General features: G+C 41.2%; 1 protein-coding gene across 12 annotated transcripts in view; it reads left to right on the forward strand.

Annotated features, from left to right (window-relative positions):
* FUT8 (fucosyltransferase 8) overlaps window positions 1-13,188 on the forward strand; it is a 296,071-nt gene that overhangs the window by 266,233 nt on the left and 16,650 nt on the right. For 9 of the 12 annotated variants that reach the window (XM_002719524.6, XM_089322516.1, XM_051826373.3 and 6 more), the window contains 2 exons: window positions 1,927-2,173; window positions 3,593-3,769. The exons of the other annotated variants lie outside the window; for them this stretch is intronic. In XM_002719524.6, coding sequence (XP_002719570.1) covers window positions 1,927-2,173; window positions 3,593-3,769 — 424 coding nt within the window. The remainder of the gene's footprint in view (window positions 1-1,926; window positions 2,174-3,592; window positions 3,770-13,188) is intronic. 12 annotated transcript variants of the gene reach the window in all.

Below are 13,188 nucleotides of genomic sequence, written 5' to 3' on the forward strand. Positions count from 1 at the left end.
GCCAGTTTTTTTATTTGTAAGTGTTAATATCTTTTTTTCTGAATTGTTTACTAGATAGCTGAATATTGATATCTTTTTGATAGCATCCTTATTGGTGAACATGTTGTTTATCTTTTTTTCACTGAAAGCAAGCAGCCTAATTTGGATGAGATTTTTGAATTGGAAGTCTTGAGTAGTTGTTACTCGAAGGGCAAGAACCATGTCATCACTGCATACTCTTGCCGAATACAGTATTTGATACAAAGTAGTGTTCAATAAATATGAATTAATGAATGAATGAAAAATAAACAAAAATAAACTGTTCTGTGTCGTGAAAGTATGGATATGATTTTCATTTTTTGAAAGCTCTCAGTAGGGCTAGCTGTAAGGAATTGGAGGCTTTGGCACGATAAGAGGGGTTACTGCTCTTTTATGTAAGTAAAATGTGGAGCTATTAGCACTAGGCACTTAGAATAACCTTGTTAAAAAGAAATTACAGAAGGAAAGCATTCCTACTAATTTTGCTTTTGCTTATGGAAAGCAAAATTATGAACATATATGAGTAACTACACTCTTGCTTTCTTTCTCTTTGGTTTTTAATAGGAAAAGAACTGCCCTTATGTCTTTTTCTTTTATTATTCTCTTCTGTCTCATTTGTATATTATTCTCTAATTATCTCCACATCAGGGAAGGCACCCCTGTTTTCCTTCCTCTACTGCCTTCCCAGATGTATCAGCAGCGAGACTGATCAGAAGTGGAGCAGCCAGGGCTCAAACCGGTGCCCATATGGGACGCTGGTACTGCTGGCAGAGGCTTTACCTACTATGCCACAGCACTGGCCCCTCTCTGCTGCCTCTAGGAGTGCTGCCTGTCATATTTTGGTTTGCATTGTATCATAAACTTGATAAAACAGCAGTAACATTAATGACGTATAGAAGCTGAATTCAGGGGCAGGTGCTCTGTTATGTCTGGTAAAGCTGCTGCTTGCACTGCTGGCCAGCACCCCATATAGGTGCTGGTTCAAGATCTGGTGCTCTGCTTCCAGTTCAGCTCCCTGCTGGTGTGCCCGGGAAAGCAGCAGAGGATGGCCTGAGTGCTTGTGCTGCTGTACCCGCGTGGGAGATCTAGAAGTAGCTACTGGCTCCTGGTTCCTGTCTTTGGCCTGGCCCAGCCCTGGCCATTGCTGCCATCTGGGGAGTGAACCAGCTGATAGAAGATCTTTGTCTGTCCCTCTCTCTGTAATGCTGCCTTTCAAATAAATAAATATTTTTTTTAAAAAAAATTGGATTCTGATGTAGTCTTCATCAGCTTTCTGTATCTAATTAGTGTCTTATCTTGGAACTTTAAAGTAATAGCCAGGTAAACAAGCAACATGGATTCTATTTTTATCATAATTGAAAATACAGATCAATTTTGGCAAAAAAAAAAAAAAGACTAGAATTACGTTAATTTTTTTCTTCAAAAAAATAGAGATTCTTAGCATATAATTACAATCTTTAGATATCCCCAGAGTCACTGGCCTCTGTTATGAAAGTAATACAGTAGCCATGTATGATGACAGGCTGGAAATTCTGAGAAAAATAACAATAACAAAAACGAGAACTTTACTAGCTGACAGTGTGTACTGGCAAAATGGCCATTCCCTGGTTAGACACTTTGGGAGCTGAATACTGCCCTTACTTGTGGCATGAAATGTTAATCATAGCATGTTATGATAGAGATTTTTAGAAAAGACTGTAGACTTGAGAGATCAGCATGCACGTGAAATTTAACTCTGTCACTTTTGGTCTCATACCTTGGGCGAGTTACTTAACTTTCTCTTTCTCTGAAAGTGAAATCACAGTTTTTAGAGTTCCTATGCAGATGAAAATTCCCAGAGGAGTTCTTATTGAGTGGTAGATATGTGGGAATTCTGTGTGGTGATGGTATGTTTTGATGTTCTGTCAGGTGAAATAAAAGACAAAAATGTTCAAGTGGTTGAGCTCCCCATTGTAGACAGTCTTCATCCTCGGCCTCCGTATTTACCCTTGGCTGTCCCGGAAGACCTGGCAGATCGACTCCTGCGGGTCCATGGTGACCCTGCAGTGTGGTGGGTGTCTCAATTCGTCAAATACTTGATCCGCCCACAGCCTTGGTTGGAAAAGGAAATAGAAGAAGCTACTAAGAAGCTTGGTTTCAAGCATCCAGTTATTGGGTAAGAATCTGATTTTTTACCTCAATCAGTGATACATTGTGACTTTTACAAGATATGATGTAAATATCATAGCCCCACCAGGGAACAGAGGTTCCAGAGTTCCACCAAAGGCACAGGAAACTATTCCTGATCTCTGTTGTAAACGTTAAAGCTAAAAAATGTAGAAAGTGAGACCAGAATATCAAATAGTATTTTATCTCGTGAAACTTTCCATTGAAATTCAGTTTAATCAGTCTTTCTGCCCCACTTCGTGCCTGTAGAGCACCCTGAACAATTCTGATTTCCCCAGAGAAGCAGTGATTAAGAAGGCTGTTGGAAGGAAAAGACGTGTGATCAGATGATAATATCCACATCTGTACTATACTCAGTTTGAAATGCAAGTAAGAGAATACTCATGAAGATGGCAGAGTAACGCCAGTGAAATCAATGCTCACTCCAGATTTATGGTAAAAAGCAGACATTAGGCTTGGTGAAAGGCACACTTACATGCTAGACCTAAAGGAAAATCCTTTTTTCCTTTTCTGGATATAAAATTGTTTCATAATTGGCCAGGATAGGGGAGAGCAGATTTAGTGAGAGTCTTTTAACTTATGAAACAAACTTTAACTGTTTTTATTCATATTTCCTTTACAATTACCTTGGCAGCACTAAGATGAGAGACGAACACTCTGGAAGTCAGTGTTTCTTCAGTGCAGGACAATGGGAGGTCTGTCCTCCACGTTTTACCATGTTAGGGCTTTTCTTAAACAGGACAGAGGAGTTCTGGATCAGCTTGCTTTGACAGTGAAAAGCAGAAAGGAAATCCATTATGCACACAGCCAAAGGGCTGGAAGCTGGAATGGCTTCATGAACTTAAACACCTTCCAAAAGGGGCTCGCATGCCTTCACTGTGGTATAGAAAGAGTCCTTCCAGGTCCGTGTTGTCCTTGAACTAAGTTCCCTAAGCAGGCAGTTGAAGTGACCGGGTTTATATAGCAGAAGTAAAATGGAAAAAAAAAAAATCTTGCCATCAAAAAGGTACAAACAGTATTTTTAATGTTTTATAATAACAACTGTGAATCCTGGTATTATTTGAGCCTCAAAAAACCTTAAAACTTACAGCTAATATCTCTCGACAATTGATAGCTGCAAAGTGAAACTCTGGAACCTTCCATATATTCACAATATACCAATTACTTTTCTCTATAAGAAAGCATTCTAAAAAGAATACTTACTCTCTAATTCTTATATTGATTAACATGAAAATATATTAGAATATGTGAGTATTTAAAAATATTTGCTTTATTTTTTTGCAATGATGAAAAGAAAAATTCATTTATATGCCCATAGTGTCATAATAAGTAGGGGGGATAAATTGAGTACCCGGAGAACACCAAGCAGGTCAGGACATTATCAGCAGAATCTGAATTTCTCTCACAGAGTCCACGTCAGACGCACAGACAAAGTGGGAACAGAAGCAGCCTTCCATCCCATTGAGGAGTACATGGTGCATGTTGAAGAACATTTTCAGCTTCTCGCACGCAGAATGCAAGTGGACAAAAAAAGAGTATATTTGGCCACGGATGACCCTTCTTTACTGAAGGAGGCAAAAACAAAGTAAGTTAGAGTAACTAGTGATCCTACAGCAGGATTGTCTCTTTAGTTACAGAATCTTAAATTCCCTTGACTCTTGATTCTTATAATAATCATAACAATAATTATCAATTATTAGAGTTGTTAAAGTGCAAATGAACGCATATTTGTGTCTTTATTAATTTAATCAAAAACGTTTTATTGGCTATACCTGGTAATGCCTTATAATAAGAAATCCAAAGTAAACTACACCACTGACTTAAACATCATCACAAGTGATCATTATTCCCATCATTAAAGGGATAACCCTGTTTCTCAGTACAAAGTCTATATTAATCCACCAGAGCTGCCACAACAAGGTGCCATAAGGCTGGGTGACCTAAATGACAGAAGTTTTTTTCTTACCTCTCTGGACATTGAAAAGTCCAAGATCAAGGAGCTAGCAAGGTAGATTTAATTCTGAGGCTCCTTCTCGTGGCTTGTAGACAGTCACCATGTCTCTGTGTGTTCCCCTGATCTCTTCTTTATGTGTGCAAAGGGAGAATGAGCACACTCCTTGGTGTCTCCTCTTAGAAAAGCGCTGATCCAGGGCCAGCGCTGTGGCATAGTGGGTAAAGCCGCTGCCTGTGGTGCCGACATTCCATATGGACCTTAGTTCAAGTCCTGGCTGTGCTCCTTCCCATCCAGCTCCCGGCTAATGCGCCAGGGAAAGCAGCACAAGATGGCCCAAGTGCTTGAGTCCCTACCCCCACATGGGAGACTCGGGAAGAAGCTCCTGATTCCTGGATTTGGTGTAGCCAAGCTCTGGCCATTGTAGCCATTTGGGAAGTGAACCAGCAGATGGAAGACTGACCTCTATGTCTCTCCCTCTGCCTCTCTGTAACTCTGACTTTCAAGTAAATAAACAAACTGTTAAATTAACAAAAAAAAAAAAAAAAAAGAAAGAAAGAAAAAGAAGACAAGCACTAATCCCCTCATGAGAACCCCACCCTCATGAACTTATACCAAAGGCCCCACTTAGAAATATCACATTGGAGGTAGGGATTCCACATGTGAATTCTGGAGGGACGGAAACATTCCGTCCATAACACTAACAAGCTGTACAGAACCATGAGCAATAGAGCACCAAGTGCTTCTCCCTTTAATATTTTTTTTAAGATTTATTTATTGGCCAGCACTGTGGTGCAGCAGGTTAACGCCCTGGCCTGAAGCACCGGCATCCCGTATGGGCACTGGTTCCAGACCCAGCTGCTCCACTTGCATTCCAGCTCTCTGGTATGACCTGGGGAAGCAGTAGAAGATGGCCCAAGTCCTTGGGCCCCTGCAGCCACATGGGAGACCCAGAGGAACCTCCTGGCTCCTAGCTTCGGATCAGTGCAGCTCTGGCCGTTGCGGCCAACTGGGGCATGAACCAACGGATGGAAGACCTCTCTTTCTTTCTCTGCCTCTCCTCTCTCTGTGTAACTCTGCCTTTCAAATAAATAAATAAATCTTTAAAGGAAAAAGATTTATTTATTTATTTGAAAGGTAGAGTTACAGAGAAGCAGAGGCAGAGATGGCTGCAAGAGCCAGAGCTGAACCAATACAAAGCCAGAAGCTTCTTCTGGATCTCCCACACTGGTGCAGGGGCCCAAGGACTGGGGCCATCTTCTGCTGCTTTCCCCAGGCCATGGCAGAGAGCTGGATCAAACTGGAGCAGGCAGATCTTGAACTGGCACCCACATAGGATGCCAGCATTGCAGGCGGTGGCTTTACCTGCTATGCCATAGCACTGGCCCCATGCTTGTCCTTTAGATCTAACTATCTTTGCTTACAATTACAGGCAACTGGAACACATATATAGATAGAGTTTTTGTTTTATAAAAAAAAGTCTGGCCGGTGCCACGGCTCACTAGGCTAATCCTCCGCCTTGCGGCCCCAGCACACCGGGTTCTAGTCCTGGTCGGGGCGCTGCGCCGGATTCTGTCCCGGTTGCCCCTCTTCCAGGCCAACTCTCTGCTGTGGCCAGGGAGTGCAGTGGAGGATGGCCCAAGTGCTTGGGCCCTGCACCCCATGGGAGACCAGGATAACTACCTGGCTCCTGCCATCGGATTAGCGTGGTATGCCGGCCGCAGCACGCCGACCACGGCGGCCATTAGAGGGTGAACCAACTGCAAAGGAAGACCTTTCTCTCTGTCTCTCTCTCTCTCACTGTCCACTCTGCCTGTCAAAAAAAAAAAAAAGTGTGATATTTGGAAAGAAAGGTAAGCAATCAAAACATGAATTTTCTAAGTGTAGGCATTTTATATTAGACCACTAATATTCATTGTACAGTAACCATCATTTTAGGATCTTGCTTATATTTACTTTTATTTTTTTTTTAAGTTATTTAAAAAAGTTACACAGAGAAGAAGAGGGAGAGGGAGAGGGAGAGAGAGAGAGAGAGAGAGAGAGAGAGATGTCTTCTATCTGCTGATTCACACTTCAAATGGCCGAAACTGGGCTAATCCAAAGCCAGGAGCCAGGAGCTTCCTCCGGGTCTCCCACATGGGTGCAGAGGCCCAAGGACTTGGGGCATCCTCCACTGCTTCCCCAGGGTCTTGCCTATGTTTAGCAATATGCTAGTACTGAGGAGGTCATGACAAGCAAGATACTCCCTGCTTTCAGGAATTCCCAGTCTAGTAGGGGACAGACAATTATACTATAATGTGAGTAACGCTGATATTAGTTAACATATAGGATGTTAGGACAAACCCATAAATAAAGTGCTGATTCTAATTGGAAATTTCTTAGGATTATAAGAAATTTAGGACACAAATCACAAAAAAAAATTTTGCAGGCACTCTTCCAGGTTAATGTTCAGGCGTATTAGAGAGAAGGGAAGTAAGAATTGTTCACCATGTTCCTTCATTTTAAAACACTAGACTGAACCTGGGATTGGCTGTTATTTGCTATCAATAAATAAAGGATGTACATTGAATATATGTGAGAGTGTGGAACGAGAGAAGATGCTTGTGATCACGGCTCTGCTCAGATACCGTCTTCTCCAGAGCTCAACCCCTGAACTATTGACTGTGTTGTATCCCTCCTCTGTCACAGCAGAGCGCTTGATTCTGTTTCCTACACTAAAATGTATGGACTTTGTACATAATGCCTAGGTCTAGTATGTGCCTAGTGAAAACAGATTTATGTTTATTTCAGTCTCATCCGTTCGAAAACTTTTTTTTTTAAGATTTATTTATTTGAAAGTCAGAATTATATAGAGAGAAAAGGACAGGCAGAGAAAGAGGTCTTCCATCCGCTGGTTCATTCCCCAATTGGCCACAACGGCCGGAGCTGGAGCCGCGCTGATCCGAAGCCAGGAGCCAGGTGCTTCTTCCAGGTTTCCTATGCAGGTGCAGGTATCCAGGTGTGTTTGTGTCTCTGACTCTCAATTAAATACTCAAAAATTATTTAAAAATCAACACACAAAAATCAGTAGTACAAGGAAGGCACTGTGGATCAGCAGCTGCCACTGGGGGATGCCCTCATGACTGACACACAACAGAGTGCTCCTCCACTGTGACTCGGTTTCATGCTAATGCACCTGGGAGGCAACAGATGATGGCCCAAGTATGTGGTTTCCTGCTACCCATACAGGGGTCCTGGATGGAGTTCTTGGCTCCAGGCTTTGGCTTGCTGTAGCCCCAGGTGTTGTGGGAAGCTATAGAGTAAACCAGCATCTTCCACTGCTTTCCCCGGACATAGCAGAGAGCTGGATTGGAAGCAGAGCAGCCGGGACCCAAACTGGTATCCATATGGGATGCTGGCACTACAGGCAGTGGCTTTAGCTGCTACACCACAGCACCGGCCTCACCGAGCATTTTATTAGCAGTTAATAATTTAAGCTATTTAGTTGTTTAATGAATATATTTCTTGGTCCATTTTTCTGTCACAAATAGGGGTAGGAAAAATAAGCACATTTACAATTACTATAAGGCAGATATTATTCCAAGTCATTGAATAATAATTTAAATTGCATTTGTACCTCCTACAAATTAAATCTAAATTACCTTTTTAAATTTAAGGCCCTTTCTGTCTTCCTCTGTCTCTCATACACACACATAGACACACACACATACACACACTCACACATGCACACACAGTCCGACCACGAAATTCACCAGCCAAGTTATTAAAGAGTGAGTAACGTGATGCTGATTGTCTTTCTCTGTTTCTGTGTGTAGCCCATCCTTCAGTATCATTTGTAAGGCTGGCTGAGTGGTGAAAAATTCTTTCAATTTCTGTTTGTTTTGGAAGGTCTTTATTTATAAATGAAAGCTTTGCTGGTTACAGTATTCTGGGTTGACAATTTTTTTTCCTTTAGGACTTGAACTACATCTCTTCATTCTGTCTTTGCCTGTAGGATTTCTGATGAGAAGTCAGCTGTCAATCTAATTGGAGATCCTTAGTGGTTAAATTTACTCCTAAGTACTTTTGGGGTTTTTGGGTGCTTCTATAAGTGGGATTGTCCTTAATTTTTTTTTAAATTGATCATTGTTAGTGGGTAGAAATGCTACTTTTTTAAAAAACAAAAAGACTTATTTGAAAGACAGAGGAACAGAGAGAGGAGAGACAGAAAGACATCTTCCATCTGCTGGTTTACTCTATAGTTTCCCACAACACCTGGGGCTACAGCAAGCCAAAGCCTGGAGCCCAGAACTCCATCCAGGACCCCTGTTCGGGTAGCAGGAAACCACATACTTGGGCCATCATCTGTTGCCTCCCAGGTGCATTAGCATGAAACCGAGTCACAGTGGAGGTGCGCTCTGTTGTGTGTCAGTCATGAGGGCGTCCCCCAGTGGCAGCTGCTGACCCCCAGTTCCCTCCCTGTACTACTGATTTTTGTGTATTGATTTTTAAATAATTTCTGTGTGTTTAATGGAGAGTCAGAGACACATACACAAAGAGAGCTAGAGACAGAGCTCCCATCTGCTGGTTTACTCCCAAATACCTGCAGTGACCAAGGCTGGGCCAGGCTGAAGCCAGAAGCTGGGAGTTCAGTCCAAGTCTATCATGTGGGTGTCAGGGGCTCAACTCATTGGACTATCACCTGCTATCTCAGAATCTGCATTAGCTGGAAGCTGGAATCAGAAGCAGAGCCAGGAGGCAGTCCAACATAGTATACAAGTGTCCTAATTGCTAGGCCAAGTGCCTCCCTGATGTGGTGATTTTACAAATCTGCAGCTTTACCAAATTTATTAGTTCTGTAGTGGTTTTGTTTGAATCTTTAGGGTTTTCTTAAAGATCAAGTCTGTAGGAAAGACATTGTCATTTCTTCCTTTCTTATATGCATGGCTTTAGTTTTCTTCTTCCCTTATTACTGTGGCTATGTTAGGTAGGAAGTCAGTTATGAGCTTATGTGTGTGCGACATAAAGGCCTAAAGAGAAGACATCTATGTCCAGCATATGCTGCATCTCAAAGTCATCCTGATGGTGTTTCCGGGCAGCCCAGTATTCACATCCTGCCCTGCCTGACCCCTTCCACCTGATATCTCTCTGGTGCAGCCCAGTATCTGCATTTCAAATACCCTGCTCGCTTGGGATCCCAATTCTCTAGGGGGTCCTGCCCACCCTTCCTCCTGTCTGATAACATTTGCATCCATAAAGTCCTTTGTTTCAGACCTTCAAGAGAAAACTCAGAAGTTTTTCTATTTACATCCAAAAAGCCCTTTGTTCCAAGGGGAGCAGAGGTGGGGAAGCAAGACCCATCTCCTTAACCCCCCCCCCACCCCCCCACCCCCCACCGCTTCAACTGGACTGCTTGCTCAGCCCTCTGCCTCTCTGCTGAGCCGCCCGCCTGCCTGGCCAGGTGTAATCTTTCCACTCAGTCATGTAACCTTGCCCCTCCCCCCCATCCTAGCGATGGCACTCTTTCCCAGGTCCTGTCTGGAGAGGTGCCCATCCATCCTTACAGATGTCCCTGCCCTAATAAACCTTGCTATTTTACCTCCCACTACTCTCTGTCTCATGCCTGAATTCTTTCTTGCTCGAAGACAAGAACCCTGCAATTTCTCTGGTAACAGCTAGACTTCCAGTATTATGTTGAATGGAATTGGCAAGAGTGAGCACCTTTGTCTTGTTCCTTATCTTAGAAGAAATGGTTTCAACTTTTTACCATTAAGTATGATGTTAGGTGCAGGATTATCATATGGCCTTTATTGTACTGAGGTACATTCCTTCCGTACCTGTTTTTGGAGTTTGGTCATGGATGAATGTTGAATTTTGTCAGATACCTTTCCCGAAACCACTGAAATGGTAGTATGCTTTTTGTCCTTCATTTTGTTACTGTAGTGGATCATATTTTTTGATTTATGTATGTTGAGCCATCCTTGCATCTTGGGGATAAGTACCATTTGATCGTGGTGAGTGATCTTTTTCATGTGCATTGAGTTCATTTTGCTAATATCTTGTCGAGGATGTTGGCCTGTAGTTTTCTTATAGTGTCTAACTTTGGCACCAGGGTGATAAAATGAGTGGAATAATTCCTTCCTCTAATGTTTCTGGAAAAACTTAAGAAGCTATTATATTAATTCTTCTTAAAGTGTTTAGTAGAATTCAGCCATGTTGCTGTCAAGTCTGGGATTTTCACTGATGGGAGAATTTCTATTACTGATTCAATCTCCTTGCTCATTACTGTTCTGTTCAGATTTTCTGTTTTCTTCCTGGTTCAGTCCTGAGAGCTTTTGTGTTTGTATAAGTCTGTTTTTTCAGAGCCATCCAGTTCTTGGTGAATACTTGTTTGTAGTAGTCTTTTTTATTTCTGCGGCATCCATTGTAATATGTCCTTTCTTTTCTGTTGTTTATCTGAATCTTTTTCTTTACTGTGTAAATTTAATTAAGTTTTGTAATTTTGTTTATCTTTTAAAACTTTTTTTGAATTTCAATGATCATTTCTAGACTCCATTTTGTTTCTTCTGTGATATTTATTATTTCTTTCTGCTAAGTGTAGTGGGTGTAGTTTGTTCTTTTAGTATCTTGAGCTATAACATTAGGTTGTTTATTTAAGCTTTTTCTTTTTTGATATTGATGTTTATTGCTTTAAACTCCCTCTCAGGACTGCTTTTGCTGTATCCCTACATTCTGGTATGTTGTTTCCTTTTTAATTTCTCTGAAGACATACATATATATTTTTAATTTCTTTTTTGACCTGTTTGTTCAAGAATATGTTGTTAATTTTTAAAGATTTCTCCTGCTATTTATTTCATGTTTCATGCCTTTGTGATCAGAAAAGATACGCAATTTGCTTTCAGTCTTTCCTAGTTTGTTAAGACTTGTGTCCTGACCTATGTTCTATGCTGGAGACTGTTCCACGTCCACTTGAGCAGAAAGTATTCAGTTGCTATGGAGTATAATATACTATAAATATCTGTCAGGTGCACTTGGTCTAAAGCGTAGTTCCAGTCCAGTTCTCCTCACTGATTGTCCACTGGATCATGCTGAATATTCAAACTGGGATATTGAAGATCTGTTAACATTGCTGTATGTTTCTAGGTGCTATGATGTTGAATGTACGCATGTTTATAATTGCTGTTACTTCTTGATGGATTCACCCTTTTGATCTTCTTTTTCTATTTTTCCATTTTTTGACTTAAAGTCTGTTTTGTCTGTTATATGTATAGCGACGTCTGCTCTCGTTTGGTTTCCATTTTCCATCCTTTTCGCTTTCAGTCTGTGTATGTCCTTGGAGGTGAATTATAAACTTTTTTTTAATGTTTAAAGTAAGACTTCCATTGTTTGCTTGAGCAAGCATTCTGATATTGGAAAATTATGTTATTTCCAATTTTTAGTCTTATAAATAATGCTATGAAGTAACTTTAAAATTATCCATATTATTTCCTTAAGCAAGATTTCTAGACTTGGAAATCTTGAGATAAAAGGATATAAACATTAAGCTTTGATCCATATCACAGCATGACATCTTTATATCAAGCAACCCTTATAGCGGTTGTCAGTATCTGCTGAACTGTGGGAGTAGTGAAACTTGAGTTTTTTCTTTGTAGTCAGCAGCTTTAAATCTTCTCCCTGTGGTAGTCCAGGCAGCAGTTTCCTCCATATTCTGTTATAAATGTGGTGGTAGCATCTTATACATAATTTTCTACTCTTTGGAAATCCTTTCATCTAAGTTTTATGAGTTGTTTCAAAGATATTCTCAGGAATTCAATGTAGGTTTTCTCTTTATTCTTTTTCTTAAATGTTTTTCTACTCAATTAGCTCTGCTTTAGACCTCTCAGGATTGGTTTTGATGTATCAGCAAATCATAAAATCTCTGCCATTGTTTTATAAGATCAAAAGCATGAATTAAATCTCTAACAAATATATTACAGCCGACATAATCGTTAGATGACATTTCCACTTCAAGAGGGTGCAGGGATGATGGGTGTGGGCATTTAGCCTAGCAATTAGGACATCAGTTAAAATGCCTGCATCCTGCATCGGAGTGCCGCTGTTCAGTTCCTGGCTCCAGCTCCTGATTCCTGCTTACTGTCAATGCAAACCCTGGAAGCAGCGGTGATGCCTCACGTTGCTGGGTTCCTGCACCCACACGGGAGAGCTGGATTGAGTTCCTGGCTCCCAGCTTTGACCCCAGCATCTGCATTTGGAAAGTGAACTAGTGGATGAGCATTTTGTCTCTCTGTCCCTGTTCTTCTCTGTCTCACTTTCTACCTGCCTCTTAAATGATTTTTTTTTTTTCATTTAAATGATGCATAATGGTTTACATAGTCAGAGAGAAACCATTTCTAGGTAGCTTATCCTTTGAAAAGGGGGTCAGGTAAACATCCGGCTTCTGTGTGAAGAGGATTAGTTAGTACTTTGCTACTTGGTAGCACAACTCAGATTTCTCCAGGTTAAGACGGACATGGGCAGGCATGTGGCCCAGCATGCTTAGCCTCCACGTGCATCCTACTCAGAATTCCTGAAATAGGTACAAGCTACTCCACATGTCCTATTCAGATTCCTGCTAATGCTCCTGAAGAATGACAGACGATGGCCCGAAGTATGTGGGTTCCTGCTTCCCACATGGGAGACCCAGATGGAAGTCCTGTCTCCTGGCTGTTGGGAGTGAACCAGTAGGTGGAAAATAGCTCTGTCTCTCTTCTTTCTCTGTCACTCTGCCTTTCAAATAAGTAAATCTTAAAGAATAAAGTGATTGAATTCATCCACAATATTTTAGCACCAGCATCCCAGTGACTAATTATTAATGTGGCAATCAGTGTCTCCCTTCAATAATTCCCTACAGACAGTGTTTAAATCACAGAATCATTGCAAGTCAGAGAAATAGGAGAAAGTGTTACATTCTTAGATCGTGGAGGCTGGAAACAGATGTGCAATAGGAAGAATAAAAGCCTTAAAAATCTCCTAAGTAAAGTATTTATGTCTTTTGTTTATTCTTTATCAAAAATGGAGGAGGAGCTCTTCCCAAA

Source organism: Oryctolagus cuniculus, chromosome 20 (assembly GCF_051225735.1).
Source record: "Oryctolagus cuniculus isolate XC-2025 breed Fujian yellow rabbit chromosome 20, ASM5122573v1, whole genome shotgun sequence".
NCBI lineage: Eukaryota > Metazoa > Chordata > Mammalia > Lagomorpha > Leporidae > Oryctolagus > Oryctolagus cuniculus.